The 23,079-nt window shown below is 44.3% G+C and overlaps 1 protein-coding gene across 1 annotated transcript in view; it reads right to left on the reverse strand.

Moving 5' to 3' along the window:
- Positions 1-2,669: 2,669 nt before the first annotated feature.
- The window catches only part of LOC115101196 (ATP-dependent RNA helicase DQX1-like), a 28,806-nt gene continuing 8,396 nt past the window's right edge, over positions 2,670-23,079 (reverse strand). The window contains 13 exon segments of the mRNA XM_029620497.2: positions 2,670-3,717; positions 7,752-7,942; positions 8,248-8,438; positions 8,561-8,635; positions 8,638-8,685; positions 8,840-9,031; positions 9,629-9,787; positions 9,914-10,013; positions 11,798-12,106; positions 16,967-17,408; positions 17,718-17,911; positions 18,223-18,405; positions 18,408-18,608. Coding sequence (XP_029476357.2) covers positions 3,501-3,717; positions 7,752-7,942; positions 8,248-8,438; positions 8,561-8,635; positions 8,638-8,685; positions 8,840-9,031; positions 9,629-9,787; positions 9,914-10,013; positions 11,798-12,106; positions 16,967-17,408; positions 17,718-17,911; positions 18,223-18,405; positions 18,408-18,551 — 2,445 coding nt within the window. The 5' untranslated portion in view covers positions 18,552-18,608 and the 3' untranslated portion in view covers positions 2,670-3,500.

Genomic DNA, 23,079 nt, shown 5'->3' on the forward strand with positions numbered 1-23,079 from the left:
CTTGTTATTTAGAATGTTTTCTTCAGTTTTACATTAGAGAAGGCCTTGAAATAAGATATTTTGGTGTCCTATGTTACTAACTGTAATAAAACCAGTCTGACACTGGCCCTGTACTCACTCAGGTTCTACAATTAATGTACAACCAATATTTTTTTATGAGTTTGCACAAAAGCACTATGCCAAGTAAAGGGAAGTGAAACTATTTGTATAGATGAGTTGTATGGGTTAGATGTAAAATGTTGCTCGCATAGAGGTTGAACTGTATTAGAACTGTCGCAAGTGGCTCCCCACTATACCTAAAGTGGACATTGCCATTGGCTGTACGGAGTCGTATTAACAGAAATCGAATGCAGCCTTGTTTACAAGTTTGAACACTGGAACGTGATGTCATCTACAACTTGATTAGGATGATTTTTCTATTTGAGTAATTATTTGTATATAGCCTACACTTTCTCGTTCTCAACATTAACGCGGGAGTGGCTTCATGACAATGATCGCAAGAGCAGCTGCTCACCGATTTGATGGTTTCAACTCAGTTCCACCTAGACACACGCTAAATCTGATTGAGGGCTCTGTTCAATCTGTAAAACTAAAGCGTTACAGATTTGGTGTAAGGTCATTTCCAATTAAGCCGACATAAAGCAGTTTAACGTGAACGCAGTCTGCTAAAGCCTTTACATTTCAATCATGCTGTAAAGCTGAACTTCTGCAATGCGGATTGAATAGAGCCCGTAAAGCGGCAATAAGCAGAAGAAACAATAACAAAGCACAAGTTGAATGGGTACCACAAGTTGAATTAAGCTCATGAGGCATTTATAAGTTATGTTCTTTAAGAATCAATGGGTACATATTAATTTTTAAGTCCAAAAATGGATGTAGCAACTGCTGATTGCCCCTTTAATCTAGACCTTAGTTAGTTTAATTTAACATTGTTAGATTTCTTGTGCCAAAAGCAAGGACAATATTGATATTGTATCTTGCTCTGTGACCTGGTAACTGAGCCTACCTTAAGGCTAAATAATATTGATCAGGCATCATTTGGCTTAGGTGGCTTATAATGCCAGTCCTTGCTTTGTTTTCAGACAAACGGCAGCCCTGCCAGTGCCACTCTACAATGCAGAGGGATGGGAACCTAGACAGTAGGCCCTTAAAACTCAACTCTGGACCATTTTCTTGTTGTTCACCTGTAATCAGGGACTGATTTAGACCTGGGACACCAGGTGGGTGCAATTAATTATTAGGTAGAACAGAAAACCAGCAGGCTCTGGACCTCGTATGGTAAGAGTCAGTGGAGGCTGATGGGAGGAGTGCTCAATACTTGTTCAATACTGCCCCTTGAGGGTGCTGTTCCAAGATTTGAGTTTACATTCTTTCTTAAGGTATAGCCTACAATTGGTTTTGGCCTAGGGCTCAATTAAATCAGATCAGGTTAAGCCAACGTCTGCATAGCGGTTGTTTTGGAGGTGGAACTGCTTTAGAACTGTTAAATCCACAAATGGCTCCCCACATTATACCTGATGGGTGCAATTAATTATCAGGTAGAACAGAAAACCAGCAGACTCTGGACCTCGTATGGTAAGAGTCAGTGGAGGCTGGTGGGAGAAGCTATAAGAAGACGGGCTCATTGTAATGTCTGGAATGGAAGGTGGTGGTTTCCACGTTGATAGCATTCCATTTATTCCATTCCAGCCATTACAATGAGCCCATCCTCCTATAACTCCTACCACCATTCTCCACTGGTAAGAGTTGAATACCCCCTCGCCCCAACCTGGGCTTGAACCATTCAACCTCAAAGTATTCGTTGCCTATCACTCCACAAAAGCTGCTGTCCTTGCAGAGCAAGGGAATCAACTACTTCCAAGGTCTCAGAGAAAGTGATGTCACAGATTGAAATGCTACTAGCCTGCCTAGCTAGCCATTTCACACCGGTTACACCGACAGGCTATAGATAGCAAACAAATGCTGTTTTTTTGTAGGCACTAACTCCGCCATGGTTCGTTGGACAAAGCCTATGCGAAAATGAATGGAGATCTTATACATTTTATTCTTTGAGATAATCTTCATCAACTGTCACATTGTGAATTTTGGAGCATTTGTATATTCGAAAAAAACACATCAAGGCTACATAATTCATAAAGGTCATCTTAACTAACAATGTATAGGGTGGTGCACAATTGGCCCTGCGTAATTAAAACAATATATATAATTGTAACTCATAAAACAAAACGTATAAGATCTCCTAAGCCTCTTAACCGAGTTTATCCAAACCCCCTATTATTTCTACATAAATTTCCCCATAGGAATGGCTGAATAAACCAGTGGTAACTAATTTCATTTTTTTAGGACTACAAACTGGCAAGCTCTTTTGCCATGAGGCATTTATAAGCCATTGAACAGCGATATATCAACTATGCCATCGTGTGGGAGGCCATTGACCAGCAGTAAATATTGCATATTTTACTAAACAAAATGTCTACTTTTATTATGCTATCCTAATGAACTTATTTCCCAAATTCCCCTTGTTTACTTGGGTGAGAAACCTGGATGCGATGTTGTTTCACCGACCACAGATTGTCCCTCAATAATTGAAGGGCTGAATGTATAACATGAAGTAGTTAACCATTTCAAGCTTAAATTCAACAGATAAACCTTTCATTTCATGTTCAAAATATATTTAAAATATTTATTAGATAGAGGGAGGCTGACCCGACACCCTTGATTTACACACAAAATATTATATTATTTCAACACATTGGAAACCCACTAGCATACAAAGAACAAACAACAGTAACAAAAACTGGATTCTAAAGCTCCGTACAATGGTAGATCGCCCTGTTTAAACCTAACTGAGCCCTGCGAATCACATGTCCAGTCCACATCAAGTCAGCTTCTATGATTGGGAACTTCGACAGAGAGATCCTAGGTCAACCAATAGTTTCTACTGAAGAGATGGGTGCTGGTGCCACAATAGTCAAAAACACAAATTCCCTGGAAGTGACAGCATCAATGCCAGTCATCATTGAAAGAATGCATGTCCACTTATTGACAGCTGACTGTCTCTTCAGTGAAGTATCAGGGACTCTTGCAGAATAGTCAACATTCATGGCAATGTATAATTCCCAATATATATTACTTTGCATACCAGTATACAGTTTGTTTTATAGGAACTCTGTAGGTTCAGTCTGAAATTGCCCTTAACTCACACATTTTCATGTGCAAAAAAGAAAGAAATGCATTTAATCTCATTTAAGAAAAATGTCACTAACACCTGTAGGTGAGCCCTTATTCACTCAGATTGAAACAACTGCCTCCATACAATGTTGTATGGCTGGATAGTGTACTGTACGTACTCTCCCTCATCAACTGTCCATGCAATAGTACAGTATAGATCTATGGTGTATTCCTGGTAAAACTTGAGAGTATCCTGCATAGTGCATCCAAGTCCCTTCTCTCAGGTTCTCCTCTCTTGGTTCTGCTTTTGGTTGCCCACACCATTCCCGTCACTGTATGACACACAGCTCAGTACTGTCTTGATTACGTGGATCTCCGGTCCTGTCTAAGTGTTCCTCAATGTGGCGTGTGTCATAGACTCCTTCTGGGCCCCTCTCTTGTACCTCCTCTGGGGGCAGCAGACTCTGTCTCAGCTCCATCAGAAGGTCCCGTCCCTCGCTGGACGGCAAGTTGCCTAGGTAGTACAGAGGGGCCAGCTCCACCAACCTGCACAGGAAACATTAATAGGCCAAGGTTACCAAAGTAATGCACTTAAATGCCTAGTTTACCTCAATGTAATGACATGTGCACATCTCAGAAGATTGCTATATCATATTGTCCTGGTTCCAGAGAAGTTTAATGCTTTTCATTGTGCGATCTGATCATGTGCGATCTGATCACAAAAGACAACCTGGTATGCACCACTATCCTCTGACAGATGATAAACAGTAAACTGTACATCAGAGGACTAGTATTCCAAAAGGAAGTAAAGACACTAGAGGTCGACCGATTATGATTTTTCAAAGCCGATACCGATTAATCGGACAATTTTTATTTATTTGTAATAATAACAATTACAACAATACTGAATGAACACTTATTTTAACTTAATATAATACATCAATAAAATCAATTTAGCCTCAAATAAATAATGAAACATGTTCAATTTGGTTTAAATAATGCAAAAACAGTGCCTCCCGGGTGGCGCAGTGGTTAAAGGCGCTGTACTGTAGCGCCAGCTTTGCCACCAGAGACCCTGGGTTCGCGCCCAGGCTCTGTCGTAACTGGACGTGACCAGGACGTCCGTGGGGCGATGCACAATTGGCCTAGCATCGCCCGAGTTAGAGAGGGGTTGGCCGGTAGAGATATCCTTGTCTCATCGCGCACCAGCGACTCCTGTGGTGGGCCGGGCGCAGTGCGCGCTAACCAAGGTTGCCAGGTGCACGGTGTTTCCTCCGACACATTGGTGCGGCTGACTTCCGGGTTGGATGCGCGCTGTGTTAAGAAGCGGTGCGGCTTGGTTGGGCTGTGCATCGGAGGACGCATGACTTTCAACCTTCCACCAGCACCCATCTCTTCAGTAGAAACTATTGGTTGACCTAGGATCTCTCTGTCGAAGTTCCCAATCATAGAAGCTGACTTGATGTGGACTGGACATGTGATTCGCAGGGCTCAGTTAGGTTTAAACAGGGCGATCTACCATTGTACGGAGCTTTAGAATCCAGTTTTTGTTACTGTTGTTTGTTCTTTGTATGCTAGTGGGTTTCCAATGTGTTGAAATAATATAATATTTTGTGTGTAAATCAAGGGTGTCGGGTCAGTCTCTCCGGAGCCCGTACGGGAGTTGTAGCAATGAGACAATGTAGTAGCTACTAAACAATTGATACCACGAAATTGGGGAGAAAATGGGGTAAAATTCAAAAAAAATAAAATAATAATAATAATAATAATAATGCAAAAACAAAGTGTTGGAGAAGAAAGTAAAAGTGCAATATGTGCTATGTAAGAAAGCTAACGTTTAAGTTCCTTGCTCAGAACATGAGAACATTTGAAAGCTGCTGGTTCCTTTTAACATGAGTCTTCAATATTCCCAGGTAAGAAGTTTTAGGTTGTAGTTATTATAGGAATTATGGGACTATTTCCCTCTATACCATTTGTATTTCATTAACCTTTGACTACTGGATGTTCTTATAGGCACTTTAGTATTGCCAGTGTAACAGTATAGCTTCCGTCCCTCTCCTCGCTCCTCCCTGGGCTCGAACCAGCAACACAACGACAACAGCCACCATCGAAGCAGCGTTACCCATGCAGAACAAGGGGAACAACTACTAGAAGGCTCAGAGCGAGTGACGTTTGAAACGCTATTAGCTCGCGCTAACTAGCTAGCCATTTCACTTCAGTTACACCAGCCTCATCTCTGGAGTTGATAGGCTTGAAGTCATACACAGTGCAATGCTTGACACACGAAAGTGCTGTTTTAATGAATGTTTACGCACCTGCTTCTGCCTACCACCGCTCAGTTAGATACTTAGATACTTGTATGCTTGTCTGCTCAGTCAGATTATATGCAACGCAGGACACGCTAGATAATATCTAGTAATATCATCAACCATGTGTAGTTAACTAGTGATTATGATTGATTGTTTTTTATAAGTTTAATGCTAGCTAGCAACTTACCTTCACTTACTGCATTCGCGTAACAGCGCTCCTTGTGGAGTGCACGAGAGAGGCAGTTCGTTATTGCGTTGGACTAGTTAACTGTAAGGTTGCAAGATTGGATCCCCCGAGCTGACAAGCTGAAAATCTGTCGTTCTGCCCCTGAACAAGGCAGTTAACCCACCGTTCCTAGGCCGCCATTGAAAATAAGAATGTGTTCTTAACTGACTTGCCTAGTTAAATATAGGTACACATTTTATTTTATTTTATTCAAATCGGCGCCCAAAAATACCGATCTCAGATTGTTATGAAAACTTGAAATCAGCCCTAATTAAATCGGCCATTCCAATTAATCGGTCGACCTCTAAAAGACACCACTATGAGGATGTCCGAATGAAGTTCAGGGTTAGTGTACATTACACACTATCTACAGTTGAAGTCGAGTTTACATAGACCTTAGCCAACTACATTTAAACTCAGTTTTTCACAAATCCTGACATTAAATCTTAGTAACAATTCCCTGTCTTAGGTCAGTTAGGATCACCACTTTATTTTAAGAATGTGAAATGTCAGATTAATAGTAGAGAGAATTATTTATTTCAGCTTTTATATATTTCATCACATTCCCAGTGGGTCAGAAGTTTACATACACTAAATTAGTATTCGGTAGCATTGCCTTTATATATTTTAACTTGAACGTTTCGGGTAGCCTTCCACAAGCTTCCCACAATAAGTTGGGTGAATTTTGGTCCATTCCTCCTGACAGAGCTGGTGTAACTGAGTCAGGTTTGTAGGCCTCCTTGCTCACACACACCTTTCAGTTCTGCCCACACATTTTCTATAGGATTGAGGTCAGGGCTTTGTGATGGCCATTCCAATACCTTGACTTTGTTGTCCTTAAGCCATTTTGCCACAACTTTGGAAATATGCTTGGGGTCATTGTCCATTTGGAAGACCCATTTGTGATCAAGCTTTAACTTCATGACTGATGTCTTGAGAGGTTGCTTCAATATATCCACAATTTTCCTCCCTCATGATACCATCTATTTTGTGAAGTGCACCAGTCCGTCCTGCAGCAAAGCACCCCCACAACATGATGCTGCCACCCCTGTGCTTCATGGTTGGGATGGTGTTCTTCGGCTAGCAAGCCCCCCCTTTTCCTCCAAAGATAACTAAGGTCATTATGGCCAAACAGTTCTATTTTTGTTTCATCAGACCAGAGGACATTTCTCCAAAAAGTACGATCTTTGTCCCCACGTGCAGTTGCAAACCGTAGTCTGGCTTTTTTATGGCGGTTTTGGAGCAGTGGCGTCCTCCTTGCTGAGTGGCCTTTCAGGTTATGTTGATATAGGACTCATTTTACTGTGGATATAGATAATTTTGTACCTGTTTCCGACAGAATCTTCACAAGGTCCCTTGCTGTTGTTCTGGGATTGATTTGCACTTTTCACATCAAAGTACGTTCATCTCAAGGAGACAGAACGCGTCTCCTTCCTGAGTGGTATGACGGCTGCGTGGTCCCATGGTGTTTATACTTGCATACTATTGTTTGTACAGATGAACGAGGTATGTTTGGAGATCGAGGCATTTGGAGATTGCTCTCAAGGATGAACCAGACTTGTGGAGATCTACAATTTTTTTCTGAGGTCTTGGCTGATTTCTTTTGATTTTCCCATGATGTCAAGCAAAGAGGCACTGAGTTTGAAGGTAGGCCTTGAAATACATCCACAGGTACACCTCAAATTGTCTATTAGCCTAACAGAAGCTTCTAAAGCCATGACATCATTTTCTGGAATTTTCCAAGCTGTTTAAAGGCACAGTCAACTTAGTGTATGTAAACTTCTGATCCATTGGAATTGTGATACAGTGAATTATAAGTGAAATAATACGTCTGTAAACAATTGTTGGAAAAATTACTTGTGTCATGCACAAAGTAGATGTCCTAACCGACTTGCCAAAACTATAGTTTGTTAACAAGAAATTTGTGGAGTGGTTGAAAAACGAGTTTTAATGACTCCAACCAAAGTGTATGTAAACTTCCGATTTCAACTGTACATGGATTTTCTCAACAACAAAAGTGCACAAAACATTTTAGGGTTACTCACATGTGGGGGTGCACCTCGGAGGCGGTGCAGATGCAGTTGTCATGGGAGATGGTGAATTCGTGGTAGAGCACCCAGGAGGGGGGGTTGAGGCGCGGACGGCGACACAGATAGGAGGAGAAGGGGTGGAGGTGAGCCACGTGACGGTGAGTCAACAGGAGGTAGTTACCTGAGCCGTCCACATCATGAGCTACCTGAAAAAGAGAGGAGAGGGGAAGGGAGAAGATGAAATCAAATGAGATCGAGGGAAACAAATACAGAAAGGACTGGAGAGACTTGGGGGGGTGGGCAAAAGACAGAGAGAGACACACCAGAATGTAAAGAGAGGAGAATGTGAACATTTTGACAGACAGTAAGAGAAGGACAACGAGATGAGGAAGAAATAGGGGGAGGCTAGAGAGAAAGGTTAAGGTCTATATTTGTAGACAAAAACAAATGTTTGACACGTACAAACTAAATGACATCTTAAATGGAGAAGTGGACTGATGAGTCCTTTTACCTTGAGGAAGAACCCTGAGATGAGTGCACGCTTGATATTAGTGCAGTTGTCTTGGCAACCAAAGGAAGGAGGTGAGACGGGCAACTCTATTCGCTGCATCACCTCCAGCAGCTCTGCCCTGATCACCACAGCCAATCGTAATGCGGCGGGGTTCAGGAAGTTGGTAGTACACCAGGCATCATCCTCATTGTCTAAAATATTAATCAGAGAAACACACATATTAATATTCAAGGAGTAGAGATAGTGTGAAATGCATGTCTGTTCCATGCCTATGTGTGTAGATCCAGTGTGTGTGTGTGATATATGGTCTCACGCTGTATGTAGGCGTTGTAGATGTTGATGAGGGTGAGGTGGTCTCCCTCGTTGTGCAACAGGGGCGTCTGTGAGTGGCTGCTGCCTCCTCTCTCTGGGGTGTGGGGGTCACAAAGCAGGGGGAAGCTGGGAACACACACAGGTGGAGAATTTAAATGAAGTTAAGTTATAGAAACAAAACAAAGCAATATTCTGTAATGCATGTAAAAAGGGTTAGTAAAGGCTCATTTTACAGCCAGTACTAAGCACCTTGGACAGTGTATGTGTGTGCAGTGTGTACCTGTGAGCATGGCAGCGATGGTGAGCAGCTCGTTGACACAGTCAAACTCGCAGGCAGCGATGAGGGCCTTAGCCAGAGGGGGCTCCAGGGGCAGCTCTGACATAATGATGCCCACCTCAGATAGGTTCCCATCATCATCCAGTGCTGCCAGGTAGTCCAGGTCCTCTAGAGCCTGCATCAGAGCCTCTGGAGCTGGGGGGGGGGAGAATAAAAGAGAGAGTGAATAAAACAGGGTTGAAGAAAGTGACGGATATGGAAAGATCTTATATTTTGCCTGATATCACAAAATAGAAGACACCTAGTAAAAACATGAATGCTACATGAATCCCATGAATGCAAGGCAGACCTGGGTTCAAATGTATTTAAAACAAATCTCAATTACTTTTACATACATTCAAAGTAAGTATTCAGATACATTTTATTTGAAAAGACAAGTAGTTGAATATTTTTATGTATTTGCAAATACACTTGGAAAGTATTTGAAAATACTAAAATACACTGAGTCAAATGCATTTAAGCTAGGTATTAGAAAATAGTATTTGAAATAAGCATTTGAAAATACAATTGTGTAGACTATTTGGCTTTTACAAATAACCATTCAAATACTGAAATAAAAGTACTTGTTTTTGTGCAGTGTAATTGAAAATAGTCAAATCCAAAGAAAAAAGTATTTTAAATACCATATACTCAAAAACACACGTATTTGAACCCAGGTCTGGTTCAAGGTGCACTTTATTCATTCAAAGGAAACAGGGCTGAAATAGCTAGATGACGCACGGCCCTCCTTACCAGGCCTGTCTAGGAACTTGCACTGGCCCATGTCGGCGATGTCCAGCCTCTTGAGCAGCAGCACCAGGTGACTGAGGTTCTCCTCCACCACCCCCGGGCTGCGGGTCTCCTCCATGCCCTCTTCATACAGAGCCTGGGGGTACAGACGTAAACACAGACCTGGAGGGACAGGAGAGAGGGTTCAGAAGAATACACAGAGAGAGGAAATTAGTCCTGTAAACAGCTTTGTATGTCCCTTCTGTCCATGATGATTTCTTATAACAGATTTGATTGACCTTAACCTACCTGGTAGGTCACTGTTTACCCTCTGCGTCCGCATGTCTGCCTGCTGCCGGCTGATGGGACGCAGGACCTGGGAGTCCGCTCTAATTTGAGGGTTGTAAACCTATGAGACGGAGGCAGGAAGAGTGGGAGGTTATGCATGGCACTGGGACTGGGTGCACCTCAATAGTCTATTGAGGTTATGCAGCATTGTGGTTATTGTGGCCACACACAGAGATTCATACAAAGCTCGCCCTCCACATGGCAAATCAGACCGTAATTCCATCCTCCTGATTCCTGCTTACAAGCAAAAATTAAAGCAGGAAGCACCAGTAACTAGGTCAATAAAAAAGTGTTCAGATGAAGAAGATACTAAGCTACAGGACTGTTTTGCTATGGCATTGGCATTGAGGAGTACACCACATCTGTCATTGGCTTCAACAATAAGTGCATCGATGACGTCGTCCCACAGTGACCGTACGTACATACCCCAACCAGAAGACATGGATTACAGACAGCAGCCGCACTGAGCTAAAGGCTAGAGCTGCCGCTTTCAAGGAGCGGGACTCTAACCCAGAAGCTTCTAAGAAATCCCGCTATGCCCTCGGACGAACCATCAAACAGGCAAAGCGTCAATACAGGACTAAGATCGAGTCGTACTACACCGGCTCTGATGCTCGTCGGATGTGGCAGGGCTTGCAAACCATTACAGACTACAAAGGGAAGCACAGCCGAGAGCTGCCCAGTGACACGAGCCTACCGGATGAGCTAAACTACTTCTATGCTCGCTTCAAGGCAAATAACACTGAAACATGCATGAGAGCACCAGCTGTACCGGAAGACTGTGTGATCATGTTCTCCGCAGCCGATGTGAATAAGATCTTTACACAGGTCAACATTCACAAGACCACAGGGCCAGACGGATTAACCTGGACGTGTACTGCGAGCATGCGCATACCAACTAGCAAGTGTCTTCACTGACATTTTCAACCTCTCCCTGTCCGAGTCTGTAATACCAACATGTTAACCTGTTGAGTGTAGGGGGCAGTATTTTGATGTTTGGATGAAAAACATACCCAAATGAAACTGCCTATTTCTCAGGCCCAGAATCTAGAATATGTATATAATTGTCAGATTAGGATAGAAAACACTCTAAAGTTTCCAAAACTGTCACAATATTGTCTGTGAGTATAACAAAACTGATATTGCAGGCGAAAACCTGTGGGAAATCCAACCCGTTTTTTCCTGAAAGCTCTCTGTTCCATTGCCAGCCTTCGCTCCATTTAAAGGGATATCAACCAGATTCCTTTTCCTATGGCTTCCCCATGGTGTGAACAGTCTTTAGACATATTTTTCAAAATAAAAGCCTGAAACTAAGTGAGAAAGATCACATCACATCATTGTATGTCTGGGTGCCAGCAGCGTTTTGCATGCGCAACAGCTTGGAGCAGACATTTTCTCTCTCTCTCCTATTGAAGAAGCTACAGTCCCGGTTGAAATATTATCGATTATATATTGTAAAAACAACCAGAGGATTGATTATAAAAAACGTTTGACATGTTTCTACAAACTTTAAGGATACTATTTGGAATATACGTCTGCCTGGTCGTGGCGGCTTCAACTGTAGTCACTTTAATTTACTCTACCTACATGTACATACTACCTCAACTAACCGGTGCATATTGACTCTGTACCGACTTGGTTTATATTGTTATTTCTTAGTGCTGCTTTTTACTTACTTGTTACTTTTATCTCTTATTCTTATCCGTAATTATTGAAACTGCTAGGTCGGTTAGAGGCTCGTAGTAAGCATTTCATGTGACTAATACAATTGGATATGTGCCCGCTGTGTAGGATAGTGCCACACATACTCCTCCTCCTTCCTATCTCTAATAAATGAGTACTCACGGTCTTGAGTTGCATGCCTGTGTCTATGACATAGCGGACTCCAGATAGAGAGAAGGAGGCCTCCCCCAGGGTGTCTGTGAGGATGACCCTGCGCCTCGCTCCCGTCCCCGCCCCTATCCCTGGCCCTTCCAGTCCTTCAGACCCATTGGACCCCTCCGTGTCCCCAGAAGCCCCGTCTGGCTCGGCTTCATAGACGCGCTGGGTAGCCCCTCCGAGGCCTGCGTGGAGGTGCAGAACTCTGAGGGTCCCCAGCTGAGGGCTCAGGGCAACAGACTCCTTCTCCAGCAGAGAGCCACACTCGTCAATTTCCTGAGAGAGGAGTAGAGAGAAGAAAGGTTTGAGAATACATACTGACCTATCCTGGGCACTTAGTCAATCTCTTGAGAAATGTTAAGTCCTGGCATTCTAAAAGTTGTCCAGCCATAAAAAAGTGAATGAGTGGACAAGTAGAGAGAGTAATATAAATTAAATGAAAACATGCTATTTATGCTACCTAAGAAGGTCGACGACATCCGATCCTCGTTTGCTAAGTCAAACGACACCGCTGGTTCTGCTCACACTGCCCTACCCTGTGCTCTGACCTCTTTCTCCCCTCTCTCTCCAGATGAAATCTCGCGTCTTGTGACGGCCGGCCGCCCAACAACCTGACCGCTTGACCCTATCCCCTCCTCTCTTCTCCAGACCATTTCCGGAGACCTTCTCCCTTACCTCACCTCGCTCATCAACTCATCCCTGACCGCTGGCTACGTCCCTTCTGTCTTCAAGAGAGCGAGAGTTGCACCCCTTCTGAAAAACCTACACTCGATCCCTCCGATGTCAACAACTACAGACCAGTATCCCTTCTTTATTTTCTCTCCAAAACTCTTGAACGTGCCGTCCTTGGCCAGCTCTCCCGCTATCTCTCTCAGAATGACCTTCTTGATCCAAATCAGTCAGGTTTCAAGACTAGTCATTCAACTGAGACTGCTCTTCTCTGTATCACGGAGGCGCTCCGCACTGCTAAAGCTAACTCTCTCTCCTCTGCTCTCATCCTTCTAGACCTATCGGCTGCCTTCGATACTGTGAACCATCAGATCCTCCTCTCCACCCTCTCCGAGTTGGGCATCTCCGGCGCGGCCCACGCTTGGATTGCGTCCTACCTGACAGGTCGCTCCTACCAGGTGGCGTGGCGAGAATCTGTCTCCTCACCACGCGCTCTCACCACTGGCGTCCCCCAGGGCTCTGTTCTAGGCCCTCTCCCATTCTCGCTATACACCAAGTCACTTGGCTCTGTCATAACCTCACATGGTCTCTCCTATCATTGCTATGCAGACGACACACAATTAATCTTCTCCTTTCCCCTTCTGATGACCAGGTGGCGAATCGCATCTCTGCATGTCTGGCAGACATATCAGTGTGGATGACGGATCACCACCTCAAGCTGAACCTCGGCAAGACGGAGCTGCTCTTCCTCCCGGGAAGGACTGCCCGTTCCATGATCTCGCCATCACGGTTGACAACTCCATTGTGTCCTCCTCCCAGAGCGCTAAGAACCTTGGCGTGATCCTGGACAACACCCTGTCGTTCTCAGCTAACATCAAGGCGGTGGCCCGTTCCTGTAGGTTCATGCTCTACAACATCCGCAGAGTACGACCCTGCCTCACACAGGAAGCGGCGCAGGTCCTAATCCAGGCACTTGTCATCTCCCGTCTGGATTACTGCAACTCACTGTTGGCTGGGCTCCCTGCCTGTGCCATTAAACCCCTACAACTCATCCAGAACGCTGCAGCCCGTCTGGTGTTCAACCTTCCCAAGTTCTCTCACGTCACCCCGCTCCTCCGCTCCCTCCACTGGCTTCCAGTTGAAGCTCGCATCCGCTACAAGACCATGGTGCTTGCCTACGGAGCTGTGAGGGGAACGGCACCTCAGTACCTCCAGGCTCTGATCAGGCCCTACACCCAAACAAGGGCACTGCGTTCATCCACCTCTGGCCTGCTCGCCTCCCTACCACTGAGGAAGTTCAGTTCAGGCTCAGCCCAGTCAAAACTGTTCGCTGCTCTGGCCCCCCAATGGTGGAACAAACTCCCTCACGACGCCAGGACAACGGAGTCAATCACCACCTTCCGGAGACACCTGAAACCCCACCTCTTTAAGGAATACCTAGGATAGGATAAAGTAATCCTTCTCACCCCCCCCCCCCCCCCCCCTTAAAAGATTTAGATGCACTATTGTAAAGTGGCTGTTCCACTGGATGTCATAAGGTGAACGCACCAATTTGTAAGTCGCTCTGGATAAGAGCGTCTGCTAAATGACTTAAATGTAAATGTAAATGTACCTACATGCAGTGAAATGTAGTGTACACATGGTCCCAAATGCATCCACTCTTTCCTCTCTCCACTCTGCCCCTCCAAGACTATCATTTTTTCCCTCCATATGGCAGGAGAGTGGGAGTGGCTACGCTAACCAGTTAAAGGGATTGCACATAGGGCACAGAGGGAATTTAAAGGGGAAGAGTGGAACCAACTTCTCATTTTTGCCCTTACCCCACCCACTGCCTCCTTGCCCTGGTAAAGTCTCCATACTTTGTAATGGCTTCTTCTACTTAAGCTAGCTACACCAATGGGTTAACATTGTTTTAAAAAGTTACAAAATTATCTATTTGAGCGTATTGGGACCTCTGTCCCTGTGCCCGTTCTACTTTCTCATGTCTCTCCCCCTCTCGCACCCTCCCTCTTCGTTTCCCTCTCCCTAAACAGACAGTGCTTATCTGTGTCCCTGTTTACTTTGTTTACAGTGAGTCTTAACCAGATCCGTCCTCCTGGCTAGCTAGCTAGCTCTGTGTTTTGCAGCCTTGGCATCAACTACTGTACTGAAGTCCTGGTCTGCCTCAGGATTTGAAACCATATCCAGGAATTAGGCGAGGAGCTAGGGTGTGGTGATGTTGACATAGTGGCAGTGTGTGTGAGAGAAGTGGATGTGAATATGATGGGGCTCTGTGCTCTCTCTCTCTGCACGGCATGTACAGTTGAAGTCGAAGGTTTACATACACCTTAGCCAACTACATTTAAACTCAGTTTTTCTCAATTCCTGACATTTAATCCTAGTAAAAATCCCCTGTTATAGGTCAGTTAGGATCACCACTTTATTTTAAGAATGTGAAATGTCAGATTAATAGTAGAGAGAATGATTTATTTCAGCTTTTATATATTTCATCACATTCCCAGTGGGTCAGAAGTTTACATACACTCAATTAGTATTCGGTAGCATTGCCTTTAAATATTTTAACTTGAACGTTTCGGGTAGCCTTCCACAAGCTTCCCACAATAAGTTGGGTGAATTTTGGCCCATTCCTCCTGACAGAACTGGTGTAACTGAGTCAGGTTTGTAGGCTTCCTTGCTCACACACACTTTTCAGTTCTGCCCACAAATTTTCTATAGGATTGAGGTCAAGGCTTTATGATGGCCACTCCAATTCCTTGACTTTGCTGTCCTTAAGCCATTTTGCCACAAGTTTGGAAGTATGCTTGGGGTCATTGTCCATTTGGAAGACCCATTTGCGACCAAGCTTTGACTGATGTCTTGAGATGTTGCTTCAATACAGCCACATAATTTTCTTTTCTCATGTAGACATCTATTTTGTGAAGTGCACCAGTCCCTCCTGCAGCAAAGCTCACATATTCACATCCACTTCTCTCACACACACACTGCCACTATGTTATCACCACACCCTGTTGCTTCAATACCCCCACAACATGATGCTGCCACCCCCGTGCTTCACGGTTGGGATGGTGTTCTTCGGCTTGCAAGCCTCCCCTTTTTTCTCCAAACATAACGATGGTCATTATGGCCAAACAGTTCTATCAGACCAGAGGACATTTCTCCAAAAAGTACGATCTTTGTCCCAATGTGCAGTTGCAAACCGTAGTCTAGCTTTTTTATGGCGGTTTTGGAGCAGTGGCTTCCTTGCTGAGTGGCCTTTCAGGTTATGTCGATATAGGACTCGTTCTACTGTGGATATGCATACTTTTGTACCTGTTTCCGGCAGCATCTTCACAAGGTACTTTGCTGTTGTTCTGGGAATGATTTGCACTTTTCGCACCAAAGTACGTTCAACTCTAAGAGACAGAACGCGTCTCCCTCCTTAGTGGTATGACGGCTGCATGGTCCCGTGCTGTTTGTACTTGCGTACTATTGTTTGTACAGATGAACGTGGTACCTTCAGGCGTTTGGAAATTGCTCCCAAGGATGAACCAGACTTGTGGTGGTCTACAATTATTTTCTGGGGTCTTGGCTGATTTCTTTGGATTTTTCCATGATGTCAAGCAAAGAGGCACTGAGTTTGAAGTTAGGCCTTGAAATACATCCACAGGTACACCTCCAATTGACTCAAATTATGTCAATTAGCCTATCAGAAGCTTCTAAAGCCCTGCCATCATTTTCTGGAATTTTCCAAGCTGTTTAAAGGCACAGTCAACTTAGTGTATGTAAACTTCTGATCCATTGGAATTGTGATACAGTGAAATAATCTGTCTGTAAACAATGTCATGCACAAAGTAGATGTCCTTAACCGACTTGCCAAAACTATAGTTTGTTAACAAGAAATTTGTGGAGTGGTTGAAAAACGAGTTTTAATGACTCCAACCTAAGTGTATGTAAACTTACAACTTCAACTGTATGTGTATTCTGGATGCGTTAAACAGGACACCTGACCCACCCTGGTGCCATTCAGTAGTCTAAGATTACAGTGTTCCTGTTTCTCTGTCCCCAGGGTGAGAGGCAACAACAGACAAGGAAGATGGCATTAAGAAACAACACAGTTCAATAGGGATTTACATGTAGAAGGAAGTCTAGCAGAAACTGACAAGAAGAGGTGGGATAGAAAGGAAGGTAATTTAGCAGACACTTTTATCCAAAACGACTTACATTTAACTCATAATATATTCATATATTGTGTGGCCCGTGCGGTAAAATAATACCACAAGTCTGCTGTTGCATGCACCAACTAATCCTAACTAACTCGACCCAAAGTAACCCACTTAGCCTTCTGAACCATTTCTGCGTTACCATCAGTAGGACTACTGGGCATCTATTGTCTAATGACACGATAAGACTAAACACTGCCCCAGTAGTTGATGAGACTAGTTATATATATTTAGTATAATGTGTGTGTGTGTGTGTGTGCGCATCTACCTGGGCACTGGAGAGAAAGACCATGACACCCCCTTCCTCTCCCCTGCGGTGGAGATCCAACACCATGTAACATGCCGCTGCCGCAGACTCCCTCCCTCCAGGATCCCTGTACACCGTTTCCACGACAACCGGTGTCCTCCTCCTTGTCTCTGTGTAGGGTGTATCTCTGGCGGGCCGGTCCTCATCCGCGACAGGCTCATCCAGCGTTAGAACCGGAACTCCCTCACCCAGGAAGGTGGCGAGGCTGGAGGCAAGGGAGGGGTCGGTGAGGAGGACCACACGGAGGTCGTCGGGGCGCTGGCAGCACACGTCCAGCAGCAAGCCCAGAAGGACGTCGGAGGGCACAGTGCGCTCCTGGACCTCATCCACCACCAGCACCCCATACTGACGCAGCAGGGGGTCCGACATCATCTCCCCCAGGAGCAGAGAGTCACTGACGAACCTGAGAGAGGGAGGGGGGGGGAGAGGGATCAGGGAGAGAAACGACCCCATTCCTTAATCCTATTGTCTTGCACTGTTGTAAACGTCAGGCGAGAGAAAGAGAGAGGAGGAAACAAGGACTACAATATTCTTTCCCAGGTCGGGGAGAGCTTAAAGAGGGTGGATAAATGAGATCGAAGAAGATGAGTACGAAACGTGCCATCAGATTGGGTGATGTGTGTGTACCCAAGCTTGAACCAATGTGGTATGTGTGTGTACATACACATGCGCTAATGTTCATGCACACCTGGGTGTCTACATCTCTCCTCACCTAAGTAGTGTATCAGGGGTACAGCCATCGTCGTGGGGGACCCAGTAGCCCACCTCCAGGCCCAGACTCAGGTCCATCTCATCAGCCACCCTGAGGGCCAGACTCGCTGCAGCCACAGCATAGGGCTGGGAACAGCACACCAAGCCCTGAGAGAAGTCATGGGACAGGGCATACTCCACACACCACTGGGGCACCTGGGAGAGAGAGGATGAGGGAGAGAGAAAGACTGATATGCACACAAAGTCAGTGTGTATAGCGTGATAGCCTGTGTGCTTAGTTGCTTGAGTTAGTTCAGCGGTCTGTCTATCGTCAGTGTCTGAATATTGTGTACATTTGGAGGGTCCCTAGCCATATGTGTGTACGAGTGTGAATGTGTGCATCCTATGCCTACCTGTATGTTTGGCATGTTTCCCCACCTTTGCTTTCTCTGGGCTCTTCATCACCAGTGCTAATGTGTGTGCCTATACCTGTGTGCGTGTTTGTATGTGCTTTACATGCCTCTTACCTGTGTGCTCTTGCCTGTGCCACTGGGGGCACTGACCACCACCATGCTGTGTGTCTCCAGGTGCTCCAGCAGGCGGTACTTGAGGCTCCACAAGGGAAGCGTTTTCCTCTCCTCCAGCAGAGAGTAGTAGCGTGACGAGAAGGGCAAGCCATCATACGGGTTCACCTCCAGGTCCCCCAGGCCCCCTCCTCCCCCTCTCCATCCCCAATCTCATCCTCTAGGTCCCCGGACAGTAGAGAGGACATGGAGAGAGAGTCTAGGGCGGAGGAGGGGCGGAGGGTGGGGGGGGACGTTGTCAAGGGGGTGGCCACAGAGGGTGACGACATCATCGCAGGGTGGGTTGGGGAGAGGAGATGAGGGGTGGTAAGTGAGTGACTGGAGATTACCTGGGAAGAGGATCAGAGAAGAGATGCTGTTGTGTTGAAAGTTGTATAGCAAGTTTTAGATTTCACCCAACTTAGTTGATGTCACTGAAGGAAATGTAATATGCAGTATCAGTCAAACGTTTGGACACACCACCTCATTCCAGATTTTTTTCTTTTTCTTTTTTACTATTTTCTACAGAAATAACATATGGGATCATGTAGTAACCAAAAAAAGTGTTAAACAAATCAAAATATATTTTATATTTGAGATTCTTCAAAGTAGCCAGCCTTTGCCTTGATGACAGCTTTGCACACTCTTGGCATTCCCTCAACCAGCTTGATGAGGTAGTCACCTGGAATACATTTAAATTAAAAGGTGCCTTGTTAAAAGTTCATTTGTGGAATTTCTTTCATCCTTAATGCGTTTCAGCCAATCAGTTGTTTTGTGACAAGGTAGGGGGGTATACAGAAGATAGCCATATTTGGTAAAAGACCAAGTCCATATTATGGCGAGAACTGCTGAAATAAGCCAAGAGAAACAACAGTCTATCATTACTTTAAGACATGAAGGTCAGTCAATCCGAAAAGTGTCTAAAACTTAAAACATTTCTTCAAGTGCAGTTGCAAAAACCATCAAGCGCTATGATGAAACTGGCTCTCATGAGGACTGCCACAGGAAATGAATACCCAGAGTTACCTCTGCTTGCAGAGGATACGTTTATTCGAGTTAACTGCACCTCAGATTGCAGCCCAAAGAAATGCTTCACCAAGTTCAACAGACACATCTCAACATCAACTGTTCAAAGGAGACTGCGTGAATCAGGCCTTCATGGTCTAATTGCTGCAAAGAAACCACTACTAAAGGACACCAATAAGAAGAAGAGACTTGCTTGGGCCAAGAAACACAAGCACTGGACATTAGACCGGTGGAAATCTGTCCTTTGGTCTGATGAGTCCAAATTTGAGATGTTTGGTTCCAACCGCTGTGTCTTGTGAGACGCAGAGTAGGTGAATGGATGATCTTTTCATGTGTGGTTCCCACCATGAAACATGCAGGAGGAGGGGTGATGGTGCTTTGCTGGTGACACTGTCTGTGATTTATTTAGAATTCAAGGCACACTTAACCAGCATGGCTACCACAAGCATTCTGCAGCTATACGCCATCCCATCTGGTTTGCGCTTAGTGGGACTATCATTTGTTTTTCAACAGGACAATGACCCAACACACCTCCAGGCTGTGTAAGGGCTATTTGACCAAGAAGGAGAGTGAATAAGATGTATAAACTGATAGAAGTCTAAGTGTTTTTTAAATTATTTTACTGCAATTGGGGGAAGGGTGGTAGGGTTTGCGGGGAAAAATAAAGGTATATTCTAAAAAAAAGTACAGTGGGGCAAAAAAGTATTTAGTCAGCCACCAATTGTGCAAGTTCTCCCACTTAAAAAGATTAGAGAGGCCTGTAATTTTCATCATAGGTACACTTCAACTATGACAGACAAAATGAGAAAATCACATTGTAGGATTTTTTATTAATTTATTTGCAAATTATGGTGGAAAATAAGTATTTGGTCACCTACAAACAAGCAAGATTTCTGGCTCTCACAGACCTGTGACTTCTTCTTTAAGAGGCTCCTCTGTCCTCCACTCATTACCTGTATTAATGGCACCTGTTTGAACTTGTTATCAGTATAAAAGACACCTGTCCACAACCTCAAACAGTCACACTCCAAACTCCACTATGGCCAAGACCAAAGAGCTGTCAAAGGACACCAGAAACAAAATTGTAGACCTGCACCAGGCTGGGAAGACTGAATCTGCAATAGGTAAGCAGCTTGGTTTGAAGAAATCAACTGTGGGAGCAACTATTAGGAAATGGAAGACATACAAGACCACTGATAATCTCCCTCGATCTGGGGCTCCACGCAAGATCTCACCCCGTGGGGTCAAAATGATCACAAGAACGGTGAGCAAAAATCCCAGAACCACACGGGGGGACCTAGTGAATGACCTGCAGAGAGCTGGGACCAAAGTAACAAAGCCTACCATCAGTAACACACTACGCTGCCAGGGACTCAAATCCTGCAGTGACAGACGTGTCCCCCTGCTTAAGCCAGTACATGTCCAGGCCCGTCTGAAGTTTGCTAGAGAGAATTTGGATGATTCAGAAGAAGATTGAGAGAATGTCATATGGTCAGATGAAACCAAAATATAACTTTTTGGTAAAAACTCAACTCGTTGTGTTTGGAGGACAAAGAATGCTGAGTTGCATCCAAAGAACACCATACCTACTGTGAAGCATGGGGGTGGAAACATGCTTTGGGGCTGTTTTTCTGCAAAGGGACCAGGACGACTGATCCGTGTAAAGGAAAGAATGAATGGGGCCATGTATCGTGAGATTTTGAGTGAAAACCTCCTTCCATCAGCAAGGGCATTGAAGGTGAAACGTGGATGGGTCTTTCAGCATGACAATGATCCCAAACACACCGCCTGGGCAACGAAGGAGTGGCTTCGTAAGAAGCATTTCAAGATCCTGGAGTGGCCTAGCCAGTCTCCAGAAACATCACTGCTCTGGAGGAGATCTGCATGGAGGAATGGGCCAAAATACCAGCAACAGTGTGTGAAAACCTTGTGAAGACTTACAGAAAACGTTTGACCTCTGTCATTACCAACAAAGGGTATATAACAAAGTATTGAGATAAACTTTTGTTATTGACCAAATACCTATTTTCCACCATAATTTGCAAATCAATTCATCAAATTATTTTTCTAATTTTGTCTGTCATAGTTGAAGTGTACCTATGATGAAAATTACAGGCCTCTCTCATCTTTTTAAGTGGGAGAACTTACATAATTGGTGGCTGACTAAATACTTTTTTGCCCCACTGTATGTATATCTATATAGGTATGTGTGTGTGTATGCATGTATATATATATATATATATATATGTACGTGTATGTATATGGATATATATATTTACCACAAAAAGATGGGGGATTGGAAATTATGCAGACAATTACATTGATGGAAGCAACAATCTTTCCGCAATATTAAGCTGATCCACCCCTATAGAAAAAAAGAGAGAAAAAAGAAGGAGAGTGATGGAGTGCTGCATCAGATACTCTGGCCTCTACAATCACCCGACCTCAACCCAACCACAGAGTGAAGGAAAAGCAGCCAACAAGCGCTTAGCATATGGGGGAACTCATTCAAAATGGTTGGAAAAGCATTCAAGCTGAAGCTGGTTGAGAGAATGCTAAGATTGCCTTGATGACAGCTTTGCACAAAGGGTGGCTACTTTGACAAATCTCAAATATAAACTATATTATGATTCGTTTAACACTTTTTTGGTTACTGCATGATTCCATATGTGTTTTTTCATAGTTTTGATGTAAAGAAAAACACTTGAATGAGTAGGTTTTTCCAAACTCTTGACTGGTATTGTATATCAAATGTTATTTCAAAAATATGATGTATGATTCTGAGAGAGAAAGTTTGATGTAGTGTAAGAAGCCTCAAACCTTTCACAGGGGTAAGGGCAATGTCAACCTTGACTAAATACGTATATAGTAACAGTTGTGCTATACAGAGTGCATCGTTTCTAGTGTAGTCACTGAAGGCCTAGGAAGTCAGACAGCTTCAGCCAGAAAGCACAGAGCAGCTGTAGCTCTGTACAGCAGCTGTGGGCCTGTGCTATCCCATTCACTCCTGGAATGTCTGCATTTGCCCAGTAGGCATTTAGCAATACACATAGGACCATTATCACACACACACACACACAACACAGACTTGCACTTACTGACACATGTAATCACTTATGGTTAACACCCACTCTAGACTGAGGCTGTCTTTGTACATTCACAAGAAATCTCTGAAAAAATGGTATAAGAGTAACTTCACTAAAATGATGGATAAAATAATTGATATGACTTTAAGATGGATGGGATGGGTACAATATGAATATACTGCATGAAATAAGTAGGCTACGGTTCTTACATAAGGTAATAAGAGCTTGGGTATATTTTGTAATGGGTACACATCGATTGTTATGTTAACAAACAGAAGTGGCAAGAGATTTGGCCTAGCTACACTATATACACAAAAATATGTGAACACCCCTTTAAATGAGTGGATTTGGCCATTTCAGCCACAACCATTACTGACACACACACAGCCATGCAATCTCCATAGACAAACATTGGCAGTAGAATGGCCTTACTGAAGAGCTCAGTGACTTTCAATGTGGCACCCTCATAACCTTTCAAACAAGTCAGTTTGTCAAATTTCTGCTCTGCTAGAGCTGCCCCAGTCAACTGTAACAGGCTGACTACACCACTCGGGTCGCGTGTGCGAGCATTGCAAAATAAATGTAGAAATCTATGTTATTCAATTATTGCACCCACACTGCTCGCGTGCACCAACAAGCGTCTGCGTTGCCAAGAGCTAAAATAGAATTCAGTTCCATTTCTGACGCAGATCGTGCTGCACGTTCTGCC

The sequence above is a fragment of the Oncorhynchus nerka genome, linkage group LG19, assembly GCF_034236695.1.
Source record: "Oncorhynchus nerka isolate Pitt River linkage group LG19, Oner_Uvic_2.0, whole genome shotgun sequence".
In the NCBI taxonomy this organism is placed as follows: Eukaryota; Metazoa; Chordata; class Actinopteri; order Salmoniformes; family Salmonidae; genus Oncorhynchus; species Oncorhynchus nerka.